The sequence below is a fragment of the Dama dama genome, chromosome 5 (genome assembly GCF_033118175.1).
Source record: "Dama dama isolate Ldn47 chromosome 5, ASM3311817v1, whole genome shotgun sequence".
Taxonomy (NCBI): Eukaryota; Metazoa; Chordata; class Mammalia; order Artiodactyla; family Cervidae; genus Dama; species Dama dama.
This window is the reverse complement of record NC_083685.1, coordinates 3923227-3948651: the sequence shown is the minus strand read 5'-3', so window position 1 is coordinate 3948651 and position 25425 is coordinate 3923227. Positions and strand designations below refer to the sequence as shown.

General features: G+C 52.0%; 1 protein-coding gene across 2 annotated transcripts; it reads right to left on the bottom strand.

Moving 5' to 3' along the window:
- Positions 1 to 5617: 5617 nt before the first annotated feature.
- Positions 5618 to 19407, bottom strand: LOC133056337 (SEC14-like protein 4). 2 transcript variants are annotated; one of them, XM_061141548.1, is made up of 13 exons: positions 19297 to 19407; positions 17619 to 17694; positions 13921 to 13964; positions 13569 to 13628; positions 13253 to 13441; positions 12701 to 12775; positions 11598 to 11693; positions 11235 to 11295; positions 10250 to 10333; positions 9820 to 9926; positions 9606 to 9745; positions 9333 to 9502; positions 5618 to 7655 (listed from the first exon to the last, which is right to left on the bottom strand). In XM_061141548.1, exons 1-13 carry the CDS (start codon positions 19348 to 19350, stop codon positions 7516 to 7518), a joined length of 1296 nt encoding a protein of 431 aa, XP_060997531.1. In that variant the 5' UTR covers positions 19351 to 19407; the 3' UTR covers positions 5618 to 7515. The 2 variants fall into 2 exon arrangements, with proteins under 2 accessions (XP_060997531.1, XP_060997532.1); XM_061141549.1 differs by lacking the exon at positions 12701 to 12775.
- Positions 19408 to 25425: the final 6018 nt, after the last annotated feature.

Below are 25425 nucleotides of genomic sequence, written 5' to 3'. Positions count from 1 at the left end.
AACAATAAACTCTGTCTCATTCTTTTGACTTGAATGACAACAGGTAGGGGGACCCTTGTTGGGGCCTGACTAGAAAAGTCAGTAACCCTGGCAACCACCATCCTACTTTCTGTCTATACAAATCTGACTACTCTGGGTGCTTCTTGGGAGTAGATCATACAGTATTTGTCTTTTTGTGTCTGGCTTCTTCTGCTTAGTTTAATGTTGTTGAAGTTTCATTCATGTTGTAGTATGTGTCAGAATTTCATTCCTTTTTAAAGGTTAAATAATATTCCATGGTGTGAACAGAATACATTTTGTTTATCCATCCATTTCTTAATGGACACACTGGTTATTTCCACCTTTTGGCTATCATGAACAAAACTGTTATGAACATCGGTGTACAAATACCTGTTTGAGGCCCCAGGTTTCAGTTCTACCCAGAAGTAGAATTTCTGGATCATAACGTAATTCTATGTTTAATTTTTTGAGGAACTATCATACTGTTTTGCACAGTGGCGGCACCATTTTACATTCACAGTAGCCATGCACAAGCGTTCCAGTTTCTTCACATCCTTATCAATACTTAGCATTCTCTGTTGCTTGATAATAGCCATCCTCATGGAGAAGGAAATGGCAGCCCACTCCAGTGTTCTTGCCTGGAGAACCCCAGGGACAGGGGAGCCCGGTGGGCTGCCATCTGTGGGGTTGCACAGAGTCGGACACGACCGAAGCGACTTAGCAGCAGCAGCAGCCGCCATCCTCAGGGGTGTGAGGTGGTGTTTCACTGTGGTTTTGCTTTGCTTTCCCTAACAATCAGTAATGTTCAGCGTCTTTTCATGAGCTATTGCCCCTTTGTATATCTTCTTTGGAGAAACATCTATTTAAGTCTTTTATTCATTTTTAAATGAAGTTTGTTGTTATTGACTTGTAGGAGTTCATATATTCTGAATTTTAATCTCATCAGCTACATGATTTGTAAATATTTCCTCATTTCATGGGTTGCCTTTTCACTCTGTTGATAGGTCCTTTAAAGCACACGAGTTTTAAATTTTAATGAAGTCCAGTTCATCTGTTGTTTCTTTTGTTACTTGTATGTTTAGTGTCATTTTCAAGAAGTCTTTGCTGCCAAATCCAATGTCATGAAGCCGTTGCCTTGTGTTTTCAGCCAACATGCCCTTGCTGCTTACCATAGGAATGGGTTGCTATGGTGATAGGAGCATGGAGTAAGGTTATTAAGGAGGCTACAAAGTGGAGGAGCTTGTACACTGTCCAGGGCCGGAGCTGGCACACCCCTGCTCGTGATACCAGGGGCCACCCTAAGGGCATGGAGTGTTTCAAGGTCAGACCAAACTGGTCTCTGCTTTTATTGCCATTCTTGGGGAACCTGGAGTGCCCAAGACTGCTGCGGGGAGGCCAGGTCTGGGGGTGATTGCAAACAGACTACCAGGCAGCTGTAGTTCCTCTCCCAACATTGAGCAAGTCATCCTCGAATGGTTCAGAAATATATGGTGCTGAAACAGTTGAGTTTGAACCTTGGCTTCCCCTCTAACATGCTAGGTGAGCTTGCATGTCAGATTTCTCATCTGTAAGTTGGGGCTAATAACATTCCGTTCTAATAAGTTTACTGGGATGGTCAGAAGAGGCTAGTAAGGTATTTCACCACCTCCTGGCACATGATAAGTGATCAGTAGACCTGGCTTTTATGGTTATGTTTGGGCCGCTCACTCAGCCTGCCCTCAGCTCCAGGACACCGACATGGCTAGGCGAGCCCATCCTTTCTGGGTCCTCTGTTCTGCGGCTGCCCCACCCCACCCTCTCCTTGGGCCTCTCCAGAATGCTGAGTCACGCTGCCGGGTTCTGCCCTCCTCCAGCCGTACTCCTGGTATGACCCAACCTCTGGGGGTAGATGGGTGAGGGGACGCAGGGCTCTGGAGCCTGACATTCCAAATTCCATGCCTGGCACCATCACCGAGCAAAAGAACGTGTCTCTGAGCCTTACTTTCCTCTCCTGTAAAGCAGGGAAGACTATGTTTATTTCCCAAAATCAACACAAGATAGACTAGGTGGGGGTCAACAGGAATCAATACGAGGCAGGGGACAGCTCCACTATGTGATGAGCACTGGTCCTGTCGCTCTGAGAACACGGAGAAGGCACCTGAACCCTGCTGGCGGGGGCGGGAAGAGGCCTAGGGAAGGCCTCCTGGATGAGGGCTCCGAGAGCCTTGAAGGTGCACGGAGCAAGATTGGGGAGGGATGGACTTCCCTGGTGGTCCAGTGGTTAAGACTGCGCTGCCAATGCAGGCAGCGTGGGTTTGATCCCTGGTCAGAGAACTAAGATCATGCGTGCTGCATGGTGTAGCCAAAAATAAAAAAAAAAGATTGGGGAGGAAGTCCAGGTTGAGCAAAGGCAGGGAGGAAGGACAGAGCTTGATGAATTGGTGAGTTCAGGTTGCTGGGGTGGGGGAGATGCAGTCAAGGCCCAGTGTGGTCAAGTCCCAGAGGGCCTGGTCAGCCACCACGGAGAATGACCCCTCCTGGGGGGAACAGGCTTATGCAGGGAAACATGCGATCAGATTTTCATTTCAGATATTTTTCTGGATGCCCTGTGGAGTGTGGACGGAAGAGGGCAGGAAGAGGCATAAAGAAATCCATGGGCTCGTTTCTAAACATCCAAGCCAGAGATGACAGAGGCCCAGACCAGGGCAGTGGCCGTGGTGCTGGGGGTGGAGTCCAGACGTATGTAGTGAGCAAGCCAGCAAGCTGAGAACCAGGATATGAACCCCGGTTGGACCCCCTCTTTCTGCCTCTGCAGACGGCCCCAAATAGCCTGGGGTCTGGTAAGCTTGGCTTCTTGGGTCTCAAAGGTGCTGCATTCCTGAGCGGTGTGCCGAGGGACCCAGTTCCTGCTTCCTCGGGGACAGAGGCCCTGATGGCCCAACACCGCCCTCTGATGGCCGAAGGCGAGGTCGCCATGGTCACCGCATCACTCCCGCAGCCCAGGCCTGTCGCAGCCGCCTGCTCTCTGAAGCCTCCTGATGCAAAGCCCACCCACTAAGTGTGCTCAGCAAGCTCCGTGCTGTCTGCACAGATGGCCCTGGGTTCACATCTCATCTCCTCCTCTTTTTTTTAAAAAAAAAAACATTATTTAAAGTTTTAAAAATATTATTTTTGGCTGCACCAGGCCTTCAGTGCTGCGTGCAGGCTTTCTCTCTAGTTGCAGCGAGTGGTGACTTCTCTTGTTGTAGAGCAAGGGCTCCAGGGCGTGGGGGCTTCGGTGGTCGCAGCTTACAGACTCTAGAGCTCGGGTTCAGTAGTTGTGGCACAGGGGCTGAGTTTGCTCCACAGCATGCGGGATCTTCCTGGACCAGGGGTCAAGCCCATGTCCCTTTCACTGGCAGGTGGGGTTCTTAACCTCTGGGCCACCAGGGAAGTCCCCTCCTCCTCTTCATGTTGTTCGTCGACCTGACAAGTCCCTTCCCGCCCTGATCCTCACTCTCCCCAGCTTCTGAAGGTGAAGCTTCAGCCCAGGCCTGGCGCCCAGTCGTGGGAGTGGAGCTGGAGTGGAGTCACGTCCCGCTGAGAGGCACAAATGCCCGAGCAGCTTTGTCCAGGCCCTGGCATCTCCACCCCCACCCCCAGGAACCCAGCTGTTCACTCAGTCCCGCTGTGTGCCCCCTGCCCCAGGCTGGCACTCCCTGGCAGAGTCCCACCTGCCCACATGGACCCTCCCTTCCCCTGACAGGCAGGGCAGGGCCACTGCTGGGAGCTGACCCGGGTTCTGGCTCCACCTCTGCCATTGGACATGGAGCTCTTGGCCAAGGCCCGCCCCCTCATCGGGTCTTGGTTATTGGACCCGTAAAATGGGCTACAGTTCCTGGGTGCTTCAGGGTCACATATAAAGGGTCTGTGCAGACTGTGGAGTGCCGTGCCATGGAGCCCTGATGAAGCTGTGACTGTCTCACAGAGGTGTCCCCTTCAGCCTGGGCTTTTGGAAGGTGAGCTGGACAGCAGTGGAGATCTCAGGGGCACGAGAGCCTTTCCAACTACGTTAAAAAAAAACCCTGTAGGCCCCCCGCCTGTATCCCTCCCCCTGGCCCCCTGGAAGGTCATGCGGCTTTGCAGCCAGGAGAGCTGGGATGGGCAGGCCCCGGCTCCATTCCTCCGGACAGGTGAGGCCTGGGGATTTCCAACCCCCTCCTTCTGAGTAAGAGTTCTGATCTGTGGCCTCCTGCCAAGATTTTGCCATTCTTTCCTGACAAAAAACAGGGCTGTTTTGTAACCTGACTTAAAAAATCGTTTTGCTTTGTTAATAACTACCAGATGTGTACACACAGTTGTTTACAAAGAAATGACAAACATCAGAGAGCCATTAGCAGCGTCGCCCAAGAGCTCTTCTGGCTTCCCTCTGGCCTCAAACACCCCACAGCCGCCCTCACCCCATTCCTCTGTCTGGAAGGCACCTGGTCACCCCCCACCCCCGCCACGTCTCTCAGTTGTGCCTTCAAGGGTCCCCTAGAATTTGGCTCCTGCCCCTCTAAGCCCACTTGATGGCGCCCTCCCACTTGATAATCATAGGAGTCACTTCTGCCTCCCTCACTGTAGGCGGGCTTCCCATTAGCGGAGTCAAATCAGTCCAGTGTCCCCAGGATCCCCATGACCTGCAGTGCCTGGCACCGGGCGCTCAGTAAACATTGATGAATGAGTGAACGAACAAGAAAACAAGCTTCGGGTAAACCAGCCCCTCTCTGGGCTACTTCCTTTTTAAAAAATTTGTTATTTAAAAAAAAGATTTTTTTTTTTTTTTTTTTTTGGCTGCACTGCAGAGCATGCAGGACCTTAGTTCCCCGACCAGCGATTAAACCTGGGCCTTTGGCTGAGAGCGTGGTGTCTTAACCACTGGGAATTCCTCCCCATCCTGCCCCCCACCTTTTATTTTTAAAGTGTTAAGACACAGGGATGGAGGTTGCTGAAGACACGCTCCTTCTCTAGCTCCTGAAGCACCCCCTCAAGGTAAGGAGATTCTGTTCTCACTTCTGCATTGACTGCTGCCCTCATGGCTGAACACAAGATGCTCTCGGCCAGTTCTGGGATTCAGAGTCGCCGTGACAGCATCTGACCCGCATGTCACAGCCATGTCTGTGTAAATTCTTCGCAGTCAGAGCCTCGGAAAACCTCTGTGCTTGGGATGGAGCAGTCTTTGTTGCCTGCAAGCAAACCAAGCGAGGCAGTGCTGAGGGTTAGGCCGTTGGCACTGGGTGGTTAGAAAGGCCAGGGTCAGTGTTCATATCCACAAACCCCTTGTTTTTCGGCGAGGGACGTGAAGGTGGCAGGAGGGCCCTGGGAGTCTCCATCATGACAGCTGGGCCCAGTGAAACCTGGCATAGGGCCCCCTTGCCCTCCACACAGCCTGCCATGGGTGGTGGGAACACGGCCCTGGGAAGCCAGGACCCTGAGGGCTCTCGATGTCCCTTCAACTGGGAGGCTGCACAGAGGGTGACCTGTGCAACTGGGGTGATGGGAAAGCCTACCACATCCGGGATGTGGGAATGCTCTTGGACAGGAGATGCTGTGTGATTTTTTTTCTGACGGCCCCAGGCTGTCCCCTTGGTGATGGTGAGGCAGTATTTTTTTCTTACCAAAGTTCTTTCTTTTTTTAAAGATTTTTTGATGTGGACTATGTTTTTGAGTCTTTATTGAATTTGTTATAACATTGCTTCTGCTTTATGTTTTGGTTTTCTAGCCCTGAGGCACGTGGGATTTTTAACTCCCCAGTCAGGGATTGAACTCACAACCCCTGCATTGGAGGGCGAAGTCTTAAGCACTGGACCGCCAGGGAAGTACTGGCATTCATTCAGTTTCACTCAGTCAGTTTGCTTTGCGTAGCAGCAGAGCCCCTGCTCAGACTCTGTGCTCCATTGTTCATGGTGGATGGAGGGCTGGGTCCACAGCAGGAGGGCTGGGGCCTAAAGGACCTCACCTGGCTCACCGGAAGACCCCCACCTTCCCAAGCCTCATTATGTCCTTGCCTAAAACAGGCTCTGGGAAATCAAGAAACCTCTTATTAACCAGGGAAGATGAGAGCACAGAGTTTGAGAGTGGGGAAGGGACCAGAGGCGGGCTTCTTGATGGCAAAGCACCTGGAGAGTGGGGCTCAAGGAGGCTTCCGGTCCCTGGGAAGGGCCTGGGCGGCCAGGATGCTAATGCTTGGCAGCAAGGACCCCTTTCACAGGGACATCTGGCCACTCACACCCGGGGATGTCACCCGAGTGGCCGGCATCCCACCCTGTGGGATAGCAGTATGGGAGCAGGGGTCCAGAGCCTGGGGCTGGGTCTTCAGAAGAACTGGGGGCCGCTGGCCTGGCCCAGCCAGAGGGCAGGGGGCAGGGTACAGGGTGGCGGGGCAGCACACCCAGGCCCCGGTAGATGGCCTCATTGCCAACTAGAGTCAACCTCAGAGCCACAGTCAGCTTGGCAGCTTCCTGCTGGGTGTGGTCCTTCCAGCAGAGCAGGTCCTGACTGTGGGCTGTGGGCCCGGGAGAGCCAGCCATTGAGGAATAAAGCCTTCACTGGCCCGCTGCCGAGTCGCATTTGGGGCGCTGGAGAAGGAGGGTTGGCAGCCAACCTTCAGCTGTCCCCCTGGTGATACGCAAAGATGGAGGAAAAGCCTGATGGTTCTCCTAAGGAGCAAGTCCGAGTCCAGGATGGGCACCCTGGGATGGCAGCTCCACTCTGCACCCCAGCACGCCCATTGCAGCTCCCTCCAGCGCTGCTTGGGTCCTGGCCCCACTCAGAGCCAGAAAGAAACCAGGCTGAAGGTCAGCTGGATCACAGCGGGTGGGGGTGGGGTGGGGGACACTGGGAATTCCAGGGAGACTCGGCTCTGCGGAAGCCTGAGTGTGGCTCTTCCCCCTGATGGCTGTCCCTGCCAGGGCTCACTCTCTATTTCTGATTTTCCCTCCAAAGGCGGTAGAGCCAACCTGGAGAGCTGACGCTCTGTCAGAACAGAGACCCACCCCCTCCCCCCTCCCCCCGCCAGCGCTGCCCATCCCTCTCCCCAGCTGCCTCCCTGCACATCCCTGCAGAGCCCCTACATGCAGAGAATGGGGCTTCCCTGCTCTTCCGGCCTGAGCAGTGCTCCCTGCAGCCGGGGCTCAGGCACATCCCCCCCCCCAAACCAGGGCCAGGCGGGGGTGCGCCCTGGGATGGGGGGCACCTTGTCGGGAAGGACATAAGGGCAGCTTCTGCAGGCAGGACCTTTCCTCCTGGATGCCAGCTTGTCCTCAGGGTTCTCCCTGTGAACAGGGGATGGGGCGTCTGTCAGGATCTTCTCGTGGGCCCCACACCGGGCGTCCCCTTCCTGCTGGGCCACCGAGCAAGGTGGGCCCACAAGGAGCTGAGGCGGCGAGGCGAGGCGAGGCAAGGTGAGGTGGGAGGCTCTCTGTGGTCCCCTCCAGCACCGCTCTGCCTGGAAAGGCAGGGACAGGGCAGGGTGCTGAGGGGTCAGAGAGCTCGGGCACAGGGGCGGCGGGGTCTTCACTGTGCTGGGGACTGTCTTGAGTCCTCGAGACCCTGGATCTTCTCCTCGGAGGCCTTGTCGGGGAGCAGCACCTCTACGGTGTAGCTGATCTTCTTGGCGTGTATCAAGCTGTAGGTGTTGTCGAAGCGCAGGACGTCTGCAAAGACAGAGGAGGAAGCAGGCAAAGCGAGCCCGGCATGCCTGCCCACCCAGGTGCCCTTGGGCAGGGGGTCTCCTTAGCTGATGCTTGTGCTCACGACAGGAGTCATAGTAACCACCAGCATGCATCAGCCCGTCTATGGGCATCACATCAGTTGCTCACAGCTCCCTGAATCCTCAAAGTGGCCCCAGGGAAAGTACGATCATACCCATGTTATGGATAAGGATATAGGCTTACGGAGGTTGGTAAGACCTTCTGATGATTCCAGAGCAAGTGAGGGGAGGGACTGGGATTCCCTTATCCTGATGTTCCAACCCAGAGGGCATCCCTACTTTCCCCATCAGTCACTTTTTCATGTCTTTAAAAAAATTTATTATTTTTTAAAAACATTTTTATTTTACTTATTTGGCTGCACCAAGTCTTAGCAGTGGCATGAGAAGACTTTTCTGTGGCATGCAGGATCTAGTTCCCCGGCCAGGGATCGAACCCAGGTCTCCTGCACTGGGAACGCAGAGTCTCAGCCACTGGACCACCTGGGAGGTCCCTAAAATTTTTATTATCTTAAAAATAAACTTCTGGGTTGTGCTGTGAGCGTGTGGGATCCTAGTTTGCCAACCAGGTGGACAATGAGATCCTATTCCCGGGCTGTGTGCTCAGATAGGCATGTGGCCCTCCCATACCTGGGCATCGTCGGGAGGGGCCCAGAGCCCAGAAGGTGGTGGGCTGTGACCCCTGCATTGGGTGTGCAGAGTCCTAACCACTGGGCCACCAGGAAGTCCCTCTTACGTCTCTTTTAGAGGCAGTTTGTTCACTGCCAAGGTCCAGCATGAATCTGGATCTGATGAGTCATCAGGTTTCTCTGTATGCACCCTTCTAATCCCTGCTTTGCCACAAAAGTGAACTAGATGTGACCGGCTCAGACGCTCAGTCGTGTCCGACTCTTTGTGACTCCATGGACCGTAGACCGCCAGGCTCCTCTGTCCATGGGCTCTTCCAGGCAAGAATACTGGAGTAGGTTGCCATTTCCTCCTCCAAGGGATCTTCCTGACCCACGGATTAAATCCATCTCATTCATGCCTCCTACATTGGCAGGCGGATTCTTTACCACTAGAGCCACCTGGGAAGCCCTGGTTGAACTCATTCCTCTTCTCCAGGGAACATCAACCTTGGGTCTCCCTTCCCCTAGTGCTGTTGCCTGCAGAGGTGGGAGGTCAGCGATGGCCCTGGGCAACACCGCTTCTGCCAAAACAGACCAGCCCGAGAGGCCTGGGAATGGGGGACAAACACCGGGAAGGGTCACCTCCTCGGGTGGTCCACGCAGGTGGGCAGGCTGGGAGCCCTGATGCCGAGCTCATGGCTGTTTTCCAGCTGTCTCTCCTTTAGCCTGTAGAGTGCGCTGAGGGGTCTTCCCAGGAGCTGAGTCCACAGGGCTGCGAACCCTGCACTCCACCATGCCTCTCCGTCCCTGCACCCATGCCTGGGGGCCTCTCCTCAGATCCAACACCTGAAGCTGATGCCCCTGGCTTCGGGGCTATCTAGGAGCTTGCACAGACCCCCACACCCACCCCAAGAGCTGGAAATAGGAGCAAACAGGGGCCAGATGGGCAAGAGATGTCAGCTCATTTACTCCGCCATGAGGAGGAAAGCGACCCCAGTGAACCCTGTAGCTCTTACAGACGCCGGCTTCCGTGCAGGTGAGGCTCCCGTCCTCGGGCACCATGTGGGCGTTGTAGCGCTGGCTAGCCAGCACCTCCATCATCTCCCCGGCCCGCTGCCGCTCCCCCATCTTGGTCTTCAGGAAAACCCCGAAGCCGATGTCCCCTCCGTCCGACGCGAACTGCCACCTGCAGGGGACAGGGCCCCACTGACCGCCCCCTGCCTGGGCTCCGGGCCCCTCCCGACCGCGCCCAGGTGCGTGTGGGGGGGGGGGGGGGGCGCCGTGCCTACCTGAGCACGCAGCCCGGGAACAGGATCTCGTTGTCCACCTGCAGGGAGGAGCCTCGGCCCACGGTCGCCTGGTGGTCGTACTGCACCCTCACGTGGTTGCGCAGGTAGTAATGCTGGGGCACGTCGCCCCCGTAGTTGATCTGTGGGCGAGAGTGGTGAGCGGGCACCGCCCCACGGCCATCCCCCCTCCCTCCCCATCCTCTGGGCACCGGACCTTGGTCAGGCACTTGGGGTTGCCATCGGGGTCGGTCATGGTCCCCCCGAACTCCACAGGCAGCTGGTCGGGGCTGATGAACTTAGGCAGCTCTTGCTTCCAGTTGCCTGTGGGGACAAAAAGTGGGGCGCCATGGAGGGTCAGGGACTCAAGAGAGGGCAGTGGGGCCAAGCCCAGGAGAGACCTGATGTGTCCTATGCTGGCTCTCCTGGGCACCAACTCCTGAGAACACCCAGGCGCTCTGCATGGCCACCCAGGCCATCGTCTAGGTCCCGGAGTCTCGAATGAGTGTGCAAAGGTCACTGAGGGTTGGGGCCAAGGTCAGGGCCTGAGTAAAGAGGAGGAGCTATGGAGGAATGGAGCCTCTGGCATCAGCCTCTGCTTCCAGGCAGATGGGAAGGTGGCACAGCTGGGAGGCCGCATCACTCACCTCCCATAATCACTATCTTCCTTCGGGTCTCCTCACCCATGAACGACTTGACCAAGTTGAAGGCCACGGGGAACAGCTTGGGGGCTGGAACACACAAACTCCCTTGAGAAGCTGGACGGGATAGGACCTGGATACACAGGGTCACAGCCAAGGGCATGGGTGGGACAGAGGTTGGACAGACCTAGATGCTGCCATTTCCTGCTGTGAGACCTTCAGCTACCCACTCACCCTCTCTGAGGCTAAGCACTCCTAACTGAAAAGTGGAGATCGAATGATACAATAAATGGCTGCCTCTTCTTCCCTTGATGTAAGGCATCAGCAGTGTTGATTCCCCAGGGGTGCCTCTTCCTTTCCACACTCACGGTTTGCCCACGTTGCCTTGGCACCCTCTTGGGTGCAAGGAGGAGGCATCTGCATTCGACCTCATGTTCCACCAGGATGACTCAAGCTTACTGGGTGCTTTCTATGGACCAGGCTCTGTGCTGCACTTTCCCCAGAGACTATCTCATGTAACCTCACAGCTATCTTATAGGGAAGGTGCCATTGTATCCCCATTTTACAGAATGGGAAAACTGAGGCTCAATGAGGTGACCTTGATTTGCTCCACAGACTTGATGGGAAGCCAGATCATCTGACCCTAGGAAACATGCAGTGAGCCCTTTGTCATACAGCCGTTGCAGGCACGGACTGTTTCCACTCCATGGATTCTCTGTCCATGGACTCTCTGATGTCAGTCCCCATCCAGGTCGGTAAAGAAAATAACAGTAAACATTTAGAGACATGGCGTATTTGACATTGCTGCAGCACACAAGAGTGTGATTTGCATATTCCAAAAGAATCAGGGGAGGACTGAGCTGAACAAACAGAGACCCATTCTCCACCCAGGACGGTTTGACAGTCCGTGGTCTGGGTGGCTTCCCCGCTGTCCCCCTCCCCCATTCCTCACCCTTCCCACCCCAGGAGGTCATCCCCATCCTGGGCTCACCTCGAACAACAATTAAATTCTTCATCGTCTCTGGATAATTTGCTTCCAGAATGGCAAAAAACTGTTGGGGCAAGATGAGTCTGAGCGAGGCCAGCTTGCAACACCTCCAGCCCCTGCATTTTCTGCGGCCCCTGACGCTGCTGAGACACAAGCCCCCCAGAGCCCCTCTCCCCCACCCCAGCAGCCCATCCCGTCTTCCCTGGGAGCATGGCCGTCATCCTCAGTGGAGCTCTTGTTCAGACTCTTCCTCCCTGGAGGGTGGATGCCCAGGTCAGCTTCACTGGCTGCTGTCTGGGGCCCCTGGGAAGTGACCCCTCGTGCATGGGCTGGAAGCTGGTGCGGGCAGTGTGGCTCCGACCTCACCTGCTGGTAAACCTCCACCGCTGGCTTCCACAGGTGTCTCAGGCTCAGCCCTTCCATGTCAAACACCATCACGGCCGTGTCGACCCTCCTGCCCAGCTGCACGGGACAGAGCGGGTACTCGGATCAGATGACGGCTCCAGCCAGGAGGACCCTCCCTCCACCGTCCTGCCCCCTCCCCCCAGCTGCCCACAGCATTTTCCAAACAGACAGACCCCATCCAGGGTCTAAGGAGGTGCCACCTCTGAGCCTTAGTGTGGTGGCCCCCACACACTGTTCAACATTGTAGCCTGGAATGAGTTAACTGTGATTAAAGACGTCATTTGTTCACTGGTCATCTTCACATACAGTAGTACACCTGTCAGCCAGTGATGCAGCCCCACAGGTGAGTCCAAGCCAGAACTGCTGCTGGGGGGCTGTGTGGCTTTGAAAATGTTAGTCGCTCAGTCGTGTCCGACTCTTTGAGTCCAAGGATTGCAGCCCACCAGTCTTCTCTGTCCATGGGATTCTCCAGTCAGGAATATTGGAGGGGGTTGCCATTCCCTCCTCCAGGGGGTCTTCCCAACCCAGGGATCGAACCTGGGTCTCCCTGCATTGCAGGCAGATTCTTAACCATCTGAGTCACCAGGCCTTGGGTGGATTTTTAATCCCTCTGAGCCTTACTTTTTTCCTCTGTAAGATGGGGATAATTCCAGGCCCTGAGAGATCTGCTGTGAGGATTCAACAAAGTCAGTGTCTGGCACTTGGCCAGTGCCTGTTAAATCTTAACAGATACCAGTGTCATCACTTTAACTGCTGGCTCCGATTGGGAACATCTGTGAAGTGGAAGACACTGCCTTGAGACTATAAGTGAGCCATCTTACAAGAGAACACACATGTGTTTGAACACATGTGTTCAAACCAGGCACGACACACAGCATTAGGTAATTCTCTCCTGCCTGCCACACATCTCGGTGGGGGGTCTATTTTGCGTCCTGCTCTGTGCCAGACGCTGGGGACGCAGGCCCTGTCCTCGTGTGGAGTCCCATGAGGACACATATATATATTAGCCATAATATCCCACAGTGCCATAACAGCTTTAGACACTTAAGACTCACAAAACTAACCCGGCCACACTTGGCATTAGATTCCTTCTGAAGGCTAGTGACCAGGAAACGCAGAGTCAGGGGCCGGGAGAAGACCTGCAAAGGTGGGTGTGGTCCTTCTTGGCTTAGAAGCCCCGTGCCCCACATTTTTTGGTGGTAACTCCCTAGGGGCACCAGGGATGTGCCCAGATTCAAGGGTCACCAGCTTTTGGGGATGTCCAAAGCAATGGCTCCCCCATCAGGTTTCATAGTTACACAATCAAGGGGCATCCTTTCTGTAAGCAAAGCTGACCACCCACTGTTCCCAGGGATCCGGGGGAACAGTGCGAGAGGATTCGTAGCACCAAGGTCAGCATCTCACCCAAGGGCAGAGGGGAAGGGCTTTGGCCAGCCTTGGTGCCCAGCAGCAGAGAACGGCACGCACGTGGTAGACGCTCGTGCAAGGGTGACTGCAGGAGAAGCAGAGCCCAGTGGTGCTGAAGGCTAGGGAGGAGCGGGTGCCTCTCTAGTGGGTCCTGGTACCATCCTTTAGACAGACTGGACCCACCACGTGCCCTCTACCCGCTCGCATACCTTCTGACTCTGCTGTTCACACTCGTGCAAAAGCAACTCGCAGACTCTGATGCGCTTCCGGATCAGCTCCTGCTTGGAGGCTGACAGCAGGAGGCCCCTGGGGTCCATGGTCCCGATGATGTCGAACCACACGGGACAGCCCTCGTAATCATAGCCGCACAGGCCACCGGCGTCATACCGCTGGACCACCTGGACATGGGGTGAGGGCCCGGCTCGAAGCAGCCCACCAGGCCGGGTCCCCGCTCCCTCGGGCAGCTGGACGTGGCGGGTGAGTTGAGGGGCCGGCAGTGGCCTGGGGGGCCCCGCGTGGGCTCACCTCTGAGGGCTTCCACTGAAGGATGTTGTCCAGGTCCTGCAGCTTGCGGAACTCCACGTGCTGCGGGGGCACAGCCGGGCCTGAAGACCGCCTGCCCCAGAGGTCACAGGCCACGGCCCTCCGCCCACGGGCACCAGGATCCTGCCAGAGCCACCCCAGGGGCCACCAACACAGGACTGGGGGTGGGAGCGCCAGGACGAGGGCTGCGGGGGACCCAGGTCTGAGGCAGAAAGGGATGGAGGGGTAAGGAAGAAGAAACAGAACAGGACTGGGCGAGAGGCCCCGGCCTCTGTCGATAATCCCTGGGGTGCAACGTGTAGGAGACAGGATGCTCGTGAGCACAGGGTCTCACCTTACGGAGCATGTCCTCTGATTTCTGCAGGTCAAAGTTCCGGGCTGCAAGAAGAAGGCGGTGTGGTAAGAGGAGGCTGGAGGCAGAATGCAGCATAAGCCATTCTCTGACAGCTCATAAAGAGACAAGCTCCGGGGGCGAGGAGGGTACGCTTTCCTGATGCTCCAGGAATACATTGGGGGGCCTGGAAAGTTTTTTTGTTTTTTTTTTAAAAAGCAAGGATCTTTAATCCTCTCGAAGACTGAGGAAGGCTCCTGATTTCATTTTCCAGGTCTTTAAAAAAAAAACTTTATTGAAGTATAGTTGATTTGTAATGTTGTATTAATTTCTGCTCTACAGCAAAGTGATCCAGTTATACATACAAAGTGATCCAGTTATACATACATATATATTCTTTTTCATATTCTTTTCCATTATGGTTTATTACAGGATACTGAATATAGTTCCCTGTGCTATACAGTACCCAGGCCTTTATTTATTTATTTTTTTCACGCCTTTATTTTTAAGTTATTTATTTATTTGGCTGTGCCGGGGCTTAGTAGCAGTACACAGGCTTTTCAGTCTTTGTTGCAGCATGTGGGATATTTAGCTGTGGCATGCGAACTCTTAGTTGCGGCATGTAGGATCTAGTTCCCTGATCAGGGATCGAACCAGGGCCCCCTGCATTAAGAAAGAGCTCAGAGACTTAGCCACTGAACCACCAGAGAAATTCCTCCAGGCCTTTTAAACTTGTTCACTCTAGAGCTGATCTAGCCTGCAATATTTAACATCCCCCAGGGAGCAGAGATGCTCCTGGTATTAGGAGTAGTAAGAGCATGGGCTTTGGAGTCAGATTTGAGCTTAAACTCCAGTTTTGTCCTTTTATGTGCTCTGCAACCATGAGCAAGTCACTTCCATTCTCTGAGCCTTATTTTATCTGGGACTATCATTTCAAGAGTTATTCAAAGGATGTCATGAAGGACTTTTGTCTTATAAATAAAATTTGAACCTTTTCTGATGCCCTTTTCTGCACTGAGATAGCCATACAACTTCTTATCCTTAACTCCATTAATGTGTTTGTTGACACTGATAGGTTCTCCTTTCTTTTCTTTTTTTTGGCTGTGTGACTTGTGGGATCGTCCTGACTAGGGATCAAACCAGTGCCCCTTGAAGTGGAATCTCTAAGTCTAACCACTGGACCACCAGGGAATTCTCTGGGTTTTCTGATGTTGAACTCTTCTTGCATACCCAAGATAAACTCTCCTTGGTACTGTTGGATAATTTTAATACCTTCTTGGATTCTGTTATGTAATATTTTATTTAGACTTCTTTACATCTACATTCGTAAGTGAAATGAGCCTAGAATTTCCTTTTATTGTCCTTAGCTAGCTTGGGAATCAAACGTACCCAAGCCTCATAAAATAAATCTCACTCTTTCATATATTTGAAAACAACTCAAACAATTTGTATACTGAGAAATTAGCTGGTCTTAAAACTGGAGAAATTCACCTGCAAAGCCGTTTGTGGTCTGAGTTTGGAGGGGAGGGGACGTTTTTATTAACATTTAAATGTCTTTCACGTTTACTGATCTACTGAGGGCTTTCTTTTTCTTCTTCCAGGAATGTATCCATTTCATTTAGATTTTCAAATTTGTTAGTGCATAATCATACCTGATATTCTTTTATTGGCTTAAAAAAAATCTCTGTGAGATGTCTCTAGGAGATTTTTCTACTGAGAACCTGAGAATGGCTTCTGGTCCTATAGACAGTGGTTTGAACACTGCTGCTCGGTCCTCAAAACTTTTTTACTATATGTCAGGCTGGGAGTACGGGCAGGCACACTCCCTGCCCTCGAGGAGCTGGCATCCCAGAGGGAGAGAAGGACCCAGACGAGGGATGGGGAGAAAGGAAAACAAAGGAATCGGCCTGAGAGGGTCAGGAAGGCTCCTCTGCATCCAGCTGAGCTCAGCCCTGGCCTTTGGTCCTGTCTGGAGCCTGTGATGCTGGGAGGAGAGCTGAGCTGAAGGGGGCAGAGCTGCATCAGCAGATCTGCGTTGTGAAGGGGAGGCGCCAGATACCTGGCACCCTCTTCCTATCTTAGGTCCTTTTCCTTCCCCTGACCCAGCCGCCTACAGTGCATACATTTCACTCTTTTATCTAAGACCCAAGAGGTACCTGAAAAGCTGATTTTTAAACCCAAAAGGATTCAAAGGAGGAGGAGAGAGGTCTGAGGCTGTATCAGGTGGCTTTAAGAAATCTACCGTCCTCAGAATGGTCCAGATGAACCTATTGGCGGAGCAGGAATAGCGGTGTAGAGAACGGACGTGTGGACACAGGGGAGGGGCGAACTGAGAGGGCAGCACTGACATATAGACACCGTGAAACAGACAGCTGGTGGGATGCTCAGTGCCCTGTGATGGCCTAGAGGGGTGGGATGGGGGTGGGGGGAGGGAAGGTCAGGAGGGAGGGGATGCATGTAACACAGAAACGATTCACTTGTTGTACGGCAGAAACTAACACAGCATTGTAAAGCAATTGTACTCCAAGTTAAAAAAAAAAAAGAAAAGAAATCTACTGTTCCAAGTCCTTTTTTAGCTTGGGTGGGGGAAAAGACATTAAAAATGAAATAGAAACTGCCTCAGCCAAGAGGGCCCAAAGAGACAAGACAAGAAAATGGAATGTGGTGTCCTGGATGGGATCCCAGAATGGAAAAAAACTAAGCAAATCTAAATAAAACACAGATTTCAATCACTAATTACATAGCAATAATGGTCTATTAATCGTCACAAACAATCATATGAAAGTAAAGTGTTAATATGCAGCATCTATGGGAACTTTCTGCACTATCTTCACAATTTTTCTGTAAATCTTTTTAGAATGGTTCTAAAAATAAAGTTTGTAAAAAAAACAATAATTTGAAAAAGCACAGTCAAATGAAATAGAACAGAAGGGAGGCCTTCCTCTGTGCTGGCTCTGTGTACGCCCATGACCTCAGGTCTGACTCACAGCATCTTGAAGGTAGAGACCAGTATTACACAGACCAGGAAAGTGAGGCAACTTGTATGGGCACCCTGCTAGCAATCACTGTTCTGTCTGATTCCAGCCTGGCTTCTGACTTCTCTCGTGGCTCAAGCTCAAAAGCCATTCCATGGGGTATGCTGAGATGACGTGAATTTTTCCCCCTAAGTTCTAGGGTGGTTTCTGTCATTCTAACTATTCTGCACTACTGCAGCAATTCCTAGAGGAAATTCCTCCTCTGCCTTTGATTACACCCACTCTCTGAATGTTCACTGGGCACGTGGTGTCAGATCCCTAAATGAACGACACTTGAAGCCCTGTCTTCAAGAAACTGGAAACAGACCCAAGGGCAAGGCCTGAAGACAGTTCAGTGGTATTTACTCAAGACTTGGCCAGGCCTGTCATCCTGAGAACTTCCCAGGTGTTATCTCTAACCTCACCTCACCCTGTTGCCCACCCATGCCAGGCACTACACCCTCTCATTTAATTCATAACAACCCTTGGGGAGGTAGCCTCATGCCCACTTTATGGATGAAGAAACTGAGGCTCCGTAGGATTTTTGTGCTGTGCTGATTTGGATGGGAACTGAGATTCCAGCTCACTCTTCAGGGCTGTCCCCCAAAGTCTCCCACCCGCTTTCCTGAAGCCACTCCCACCCCACCCCCGCCCCCGTCAGCCTCCACTGACCGCAGCTGGCCTCACCTCGGAGCCAGCGCAGGAGGAAGTGGTCATCAGCCTTGGGCAGTGTGGGGAGCAAGTCCTGAAGGTTGTCCCGGAACTGAGGGAGGGGATATAATGGTCAGAGTTGCTCCCACAATCCCAACCCTGTCCCAGACCTTCCCAGCCTCAGTCTGCTGGTCAGTCCTGCCGAGGGACCCTGCAGAGTTAGCAGCACATGCCCAGGTTGCAACCTGGGAATGGGCCAGCCCTCAGCCCACCATGGCAGGAAGAGTTGGATCCTTCTCAAACCCGAAGGGTTCTTTGCCCCACAAGACCCTTGTTCTGTAGGTTCGAGGGAGGGTTGTGCCATCTCTGTTTTTACAAACATCCCCGGTGAATCTGATGCAGGCCCACCAGAACATTCTGGAGATGTTGCCTGGATATTGCATCATGAGGGTCTGGACTTGGAAGCAAGTAGCTTAACTTCTCTGGGCCTCAGTTTCCTCATCTGTGAAGTGGGGATAATGATACATATGTGCCAGTCAAAGGAGTTTGTGAAGGTAAAGCCTTTAGCTTCAGGCCTGGCTTGTGGCAGGTGCCAGATACATGTGAGGATCACAAACTAGGAGCCTCAAAAGAAACCCTTCTCCAGAGTCTGAAACTGCCTTTTCACAGGCTTCAGGTGGGAGCCATGGTTGTGATTGGAGAAGGAAATGGCAGCCCACTCCAGTATTCTTGCCTGGAGAATCCCATGGACAGAGGAGCCTGGTGGGTTACAGTCCATAGGGTCGCAAAGAGTCAGACATGACTGATCGACTGAACAACAATGGTTGTGATACCCTTATGCCCCCTGCCTTGTCACCCCGAATTCACAATTTCTAGTCTCTGGCCATTTGCAAACCGATTTTTTTTTTTTTTTTGGCCATGCCACAGGGATGTGGGATCTTAGTTCCCTGACCAGGGATTGAACCCAGGCCACAGCAATGGGTCCTACCACTGGATTGCCAAGGAATTCCTGGCAAACAATTAATGCTGTAGCACCTAAGACCTCCTCATGGTTAAGACACTACGAGGTGAGTCCCAGACTTCCCTGGTGGCTCAGACGGTAAAAGTGCCTACAGTGTGGGAGACCGGGGTTGGGATGATGTCTTGGAAAAGGAAATGGCAACCCACTCCAATACTCTTGCCTAGAAAATCCCATGGACTGAGGAGCCTGGGAGCCTATAGTCAGTCCCTGGGGTCGCAAAGAGTCGGAGGCGACTGAGCGACTTCACTTTCAGTTTCAGGTGAGTCTGTCTTGATAGCACCAATCCCCTCCCCTCACCATTTCCCTTTAATGAAAACATTAACAATAGGGAGAAGGCTTGGGGCCTGCGGATTCAGAAAGCCACAGAAAGAAACCGAACAAAGGTTGCAATCTGGGCAGGAGACCTGGGCGGCTGTCTGCCCAAGGCTGCCTCAGTGCAAAAGGCAGGGCCATCCTCCTCCACCTTCCTCAAGGGACAGGGCTTGGTGGCCGGGCGCCGGCAGAGCTGGGCTGAGTCGCAGAGAGGCCCAGAGATGGGGGCTCCTGGCCCAGGTGGGTGCCCAGCTCCCTGGACAACCTGTGCGCTGAAGCCACCGGCTGGACGCGCGCTCTCCAGGGTCCCCTTTCGCGGCTGTGCCCCGGGGGCTGCTCGGCCCCTCCCCAAGCCTCCCCGACGCCCTCGAAGCTCCTCACCCGGGTCAGAGCCTCCTGCTGCTGGGGGCTCAGGTCCCCAACTCGGCCGCTCATGGTGCCCTGAGCGCCAGTGTCCAGGACTAGTCTGCCCGCCCCGCCGCCTGGCTTGTTTTTGCCGGGCGCGTCGGATGTTGGTCCCGCCCCCACGCCCTGGAGAGCACCCCTCCTTCCCCGCCCCGTCCCGCCAGCTTTGCGCCCGGCTCAGGGACTTTTCCCACAGTCGCTAAGGCACACCCTACCCGGGGCAGGGAGGTGACCGGCCCCAGAGGGATCCCAGAGCACAGACTCCAGGCGGGGGTCGGGGGTCGGGGGATGGGGAGGGCCACCAGGCTCCTCCCACCTCCTGGCGACCTCATCCCAGGGGCTCCCACAGGGTCCCAGGGACAGGCAAGACAGGGGGGCATCAAAGACACGTGGGCAGCTTTCAGGGATCACACCAGATCTCCTTCACAAACTTAATAAATTTAGTTCACCCCTCCAGGTGGTCCCATGCCTTTCTGCCAACCTTCCCCTGGTCTCGACCACAGGCTGGGCACTTGCCAGTGCTCCCTAGCCCAGATACAGAATGGTTTCAGCCTTCAAGATAGCCTGGAGGAGGGACTTTCCTGGTGGTCCAGTGGTTAAGACTTCCCTCTGCTGAAGGTTCCATTTCTGGTTGGGGAACTAGGATCCCACATGCCCTGAGGTTTGGCCAAAAAAAAAAAAAAGATAGTCTGAGGGATTACATAAGGCAACCCAGGATGTGTTCCTAATCATAGTTATTACTGTTGAGACTGTCACCAGAGCAATGACCTGCTGGGGTAGAGAGCTAAAAATGCACCCTCCCTCCCCAGAGTGAGCTCCTCAGCCCAAAGGCTGGGAGTGGGAGGTGGCAGTGGACAGATGGCAGTCCCCGGCGGGTGGCGGAGGAGTTGGGAAGCCCAAGGTGCTGGGCAGCTGACACAGGTGTCCAGGGCAGCATCCGAGAGCCAGGCAGAGGTCACCAGGGACGGTGAGAAAACCCAGGTTGCCTGGGCAGGAATTTTCGAGGGAGAGGAGCAGGTGGGAGGTGAAGGTGAAGAGGGTGGTTAGTCTGGTCACTGGAAACTTTACCCTCTGTCCTCACTTGGGGTCAAACCACGTTCTGCCCTTCGCTAGCCAACCTGGTGGCCACCAGCCGTGTGTGGTCCAGCATTGGGAACGTGGCTTGTCACTAGTGCAAATGGAGATGAGCTGTAACTATGAAATGCACACCAGATTTTGAAGACAGCAGTCCCCAAAATGAAATGAAATAGTTCATTCATTAATTGTTGTACAGATTACATGTTGAAATGATATTTTTTGATATATTGGGTTAATATATTGTTAACATTAATTGCACCATTTTTTTCACTTTTTAATAATCTATAATTTTTTAATTAATAAACATTTTTAAGGGCAGTTTTGGATTCACAGCAAAATTGAGCAGAAAGTAGTGTAGAGAGCTCTCATATACCCGCTGTCCCCTCGCCCCACAGCCTCCCAACTGTGGACACCCCCCACCAGATGGGACATTTATTACAATCAATGAATCTACAACGTTATCACCCATAGTGTATGTTAGGGTTCACTCTTGGTGTTGTACATGCTATGGGTTGGTCAAATGTATAATGACATAGTCACCATTGTCGTATCATAGAGAGTAAGTTCACAAGCTCACTACCCTAAAAGTCCTCTGAGCTCTCTACCTTTTCTGTTTTTACGTTTTAAGAATGTGATGACCAGAAAATTTAAGATTACATGTGTGGCTCACATTTGTGGCTTGCATTATATTTCATTTGGGCAGTACTGTCCTGGAGGGATTTTAAATCTTAAGGGAAAAAGAATGAAAGAAATTACCAAAGGCTAAAAGAAACTAAAAGTGACGCTTACCATGTTTCTAGAAGGGGATGATCTGCACTTAAAAGCAATGACAGAAATCGCAAAGGGCAATCAATTGGTTTGACTATATAAACATACAAAAATCCATGAAACAAGAAATGGAATTAAGGCATTAAGTCAATATTGGCTAATGTGAATTTGGGAAAAAAGAAAATGGGACAGAAATTGATATCCTTATAAAGCAGGGGTCCCCAACCTCTGGGATCTAATGCCTGATGATCTGAGGTAAAACTGATGTAATAATAGTAGAAATCAAGTGCACAATAAATGTAATGTGCTTGAATCATCCTGAAATCAACCCCCACGCCCTTGGGGGTCGTGAAAAAACTGTCTTCCACGAAACTGGTCCCTGGTTCCAAAAAAGGTTGGGAAACGCCGTTATAAAGAAGGCATGCAAATTGATAAGAATGGTCAAAGGATGCAAGACACCAATTATCAGAAGAGAGAATGTACAGAGGCAATAATCAAGTGGTTAATACTCAACCTTCAGGTCACCAAAGGAATATGTATACAAGCAAAGACATGCTTTTTCCTCCGATAAATCAGCAAGAAAACAAAATAAACACACACAAATACACATACACAAAATCGTTTTAAAAACGATAATAAATTTCGTTAAAAGTTGGTGAAACGGAGACATTCATATGTTTCTGGCAGGACTGCAAATCCATTTCAGCTCTTCTAAAAACTACTCACAATACCTATTATTACAATCCTTCAATCGTTTACCATATTACCCAATAATAATCCCAACTAACAAAATATTTCCAGCTTAAAGTTGTTTGTGGTTAATAGGAATGTTGGAAACAACTTTTCAGAAAACCGCTGTGCTTAGTATGATGGGTGAAGACTTTATAACAACATGGAGAAGATACCATGAAACCATTTGGAAAAGGTAGGATCATATGACATGTGCCATGTGCTGTGTGTGTTCGGTGCTCGGTCGTGATGCCCACAAGACTCCTCTGTCCCGGGGGTTTTCCAGGCAAGAATACTGGAGTGGGTTGCCATCTCCTCTCCCAGGGCATCTTCCCAGCCCAGGAATCGAACCCGCGTCTCCTCCATTGCAGCGGATCTTTTACCACTGTGCCACTTGGGAAGCCCTATGCCCTACGCTTCCAGAATGTAAAACAAAATCCTCTAAATCAAAGAAAAGGCAGACAAGAAAAGAGATTTGTCCCCAGATTTTCTCACTCCTTGGGAAGTCATATTTTTTAAATGCCACAGGTAACAAGTCACCTCTGAAGAGAAGTCTTTATTTAACTAACACTTTCCCAGTGTTTTCTATGGGCCAGGCCCTGTTCTAAGGGCTTTGTAAATATTAGTTCAGGCTGTTTAATGGGTAATGGGAGCCACACTGGTAATTTCAAACTCTTTAAAATTTAAAGACTTAAATTTTAAACACATTAAATTAAAATTTAGACACATGAAAATTTTAATTGTAATAATATAGTTTATTTAACATAATGCCTCTGAAGTATTATCATTTTGGTGTATAATCAATATGATTAATAAATGAAATTATTATTTCATCAATAAGTCAATAGTGAGAGAAATCAAAGACCCAAAGAGCTTCTTGATGAAAGTGAAAGAGGAGAGTGAAAAAGTTGACTTAATGCTCAACGTTCAGAAAACTAAGATCATGGCATTGGGTCTCATCACTTCACTTCATGGCAAATAGATGGGGAAACAAAGGAAACAGTGAGAGACTTTATTTTTGGGGGCTCCAAAGTCACTGCAGATGGTGACTGCAGCCACAAAATTAAAAGACACTTGCTCCTTGGAAGAAAAACTATGACCAACCTAGACAGCATATTAAAAGGCAGAGACATTACTTTACCAACAAAAGTCCGTCTAGTCAAAGTTATGGTTTTTCCAGTGGTCATGTATGGGTGTGAGAGTTGGACTATAAAGAAAGCTGAGTGCCAAAGAATTGATGTTTTGAACGGTGGTGTTGGAGAAGACTCTTGAGAGTCCCTTGGACTGCAAGGAGGTCCACCCAGTCCATCCTAAAGGAAATCAGTCCTGACTATTCGCTGGAAGGACTGATGCTGATGCTGAAGCTCCAATACTTTGGTCACCTGATGTGCAGAACTGACTCATTGGAAAAGACCCTGATGGTGGGGAAGATGGAAGACAGGAGGAGAAGGGGACGACAGAGGATGAGATGGTTGGATGGCATCACCGGCGCAATGGACATGAGTTTGAGTAAACTCTGGGAGTTGGTGATGGACAGGGAAGGCTGGTGTGCTGCAGTTCATGGGGTCGCAAAGAGTCAGACACGACTGAGCAACTGAGCTGAACTGAGTGTGCATTCTTTTCTCCTTTTTTTTGTATCAAGTCTTTGAAATCCAGCATTCATTTTGGATAGCACATTTCAAGTCCAACCAGCCTCATTTCAAATGCTGGACCAGCCACATTCGGGGTTCTTCTGTTTGCTTGTTTTTACATTTTTATTTATTTCTTAATTTTTGGCTGTGCTAGGTCTTCCTTGCTGCGTGGGCTTTTCTCTAGTTGCGGCGAGTGGGGCTACTCTTCGTTGCAGTGCGTGGGTTTCTCGTTGCGACGGCTTCTCTGGTTGCTGAGTGCAGACTCTACAGCGCAGGCTTCAGTGCTTGTGGCGTGTGGGCTCGGTCGTTGCTGTTCCCAGGCTCTAGAACACAGGCCTCATTGCTCTGAGGCATATGGGATCTTCCTGGACGGGGGACCAAACCCATGTCTCCTGCATTGGCAGGCAGATTCTTTACCACTGAGCCACCAGGGAAGCAAGCCCCTGTCTGTTTTGGTTTGGTTTTATTGGCCACGTCCCCCAGTTTGCAGGGTCTTTGTCCCCCAGCCAGAGATTGAACCCGGGCCCATGGCAGTGAAAGCGAGAAGTCCTAAGCACTGGACTGCCAGGGAACTCCCCACTGGTGGTGTTATGGACTGTATTGTGTCTGCCCCCCAGTTCATACATTGAGATCCTAATTCCCAGCATCTAAGAACGTGGCCTATTTGGAAACAGGGTCCTTACATTTGTAATTAGTTAAAATGAGGTCAAAGTGGAGTGGGGTGGGCCCCTAATCCAATATGACTAATGTCCTTATGAAAAGGGGAAATTTGTATGTACGCATGCCGACAGGGAGGAGGCCACGTGAAGATGAAGGTGGGGATCGGGGCAATGCTTCTATATACGAGCCGTAGAACACCAAAGATAGCCGGTAAACCACCAGAAGCTAGGGGAGAAGCAGAGAATAGATTCTTCCTCCTTGTCCTCAAAGGGAACCAAGCCTGCTGACCCCTTGATCTCGGCCTTCTAGCCCCCAGATCTATGAGACAATAAATCTCGTTGCTGGAGCCACTCGATTTGGGAGCTTTGTTGAGGCAGTCAAGCAAATTAATACAGTGGTTGCCCGACTAGACAGTCCAGCATGGTCTCATTTAATTCTCCAGACACATTCTAAGGTTGGCACTATGATTATTCCCATCTATGGGTGAGAAAACTGAAGCCAACCCCCGACCCAGGTCTCACAGTCGGCAAGCAGCAAAGCCAGGATTGGAATCTAGACAGTTGGTGCAGGGCCAGATGCTAAGCCTCTGTCTGCCGAGGATGGTTCCAGGTCACACGTTAAGTCCCTGTTGTTCCCATGCGGGTCAGGTGTCCTGCCCTGAGCCTGAGCCATCGCTGGGCATGGAGGACTTCCATTCTACCCATCTGGGCGCCAGGCAGCCGGATCCCCTCTTATGTAATGTGCCCGTCTCCTCCCACTTTCTGAAACGTGGCTCATTTCCTTGATGCTCCTGACCCACGGGCCGAGAAGCAGGGCTGTGATGACGGCTGTGTCACAGTATGTGACCCCGATCCCTCACCTCCCTGCCCACTCACGGTGGAATCTCTCCCTCCCACCTCCCAGCTGCTCCTAAAATTCCTGGCATCTCTCAGTGGCCACAGGTGCCCTGCTTGCAGTCCTCATTCACATCTGTATCCTGCTAACGGAAGGGAAGCCTGTGCAGTGAAGGGCATCTCTGTTGTTGGGATGAGATCAGCTCTGCCAGGAGCTCCTGCCCACTCTTCCCCCATCACGGCTAAACTGATCCCATTCTGTGGATGTCCAGGCTGAGCAAATGCCGCTGGATGTTCCTCCAGGAATGTAGGGCTTGGCTTGCGTCACCCTGGGTGGAGGGGTTGAGAGAGAAGGTCCACCTGACTCGGATGCCCAGGGCAGAGCGGCCTCACATCTGGCCCTGCCT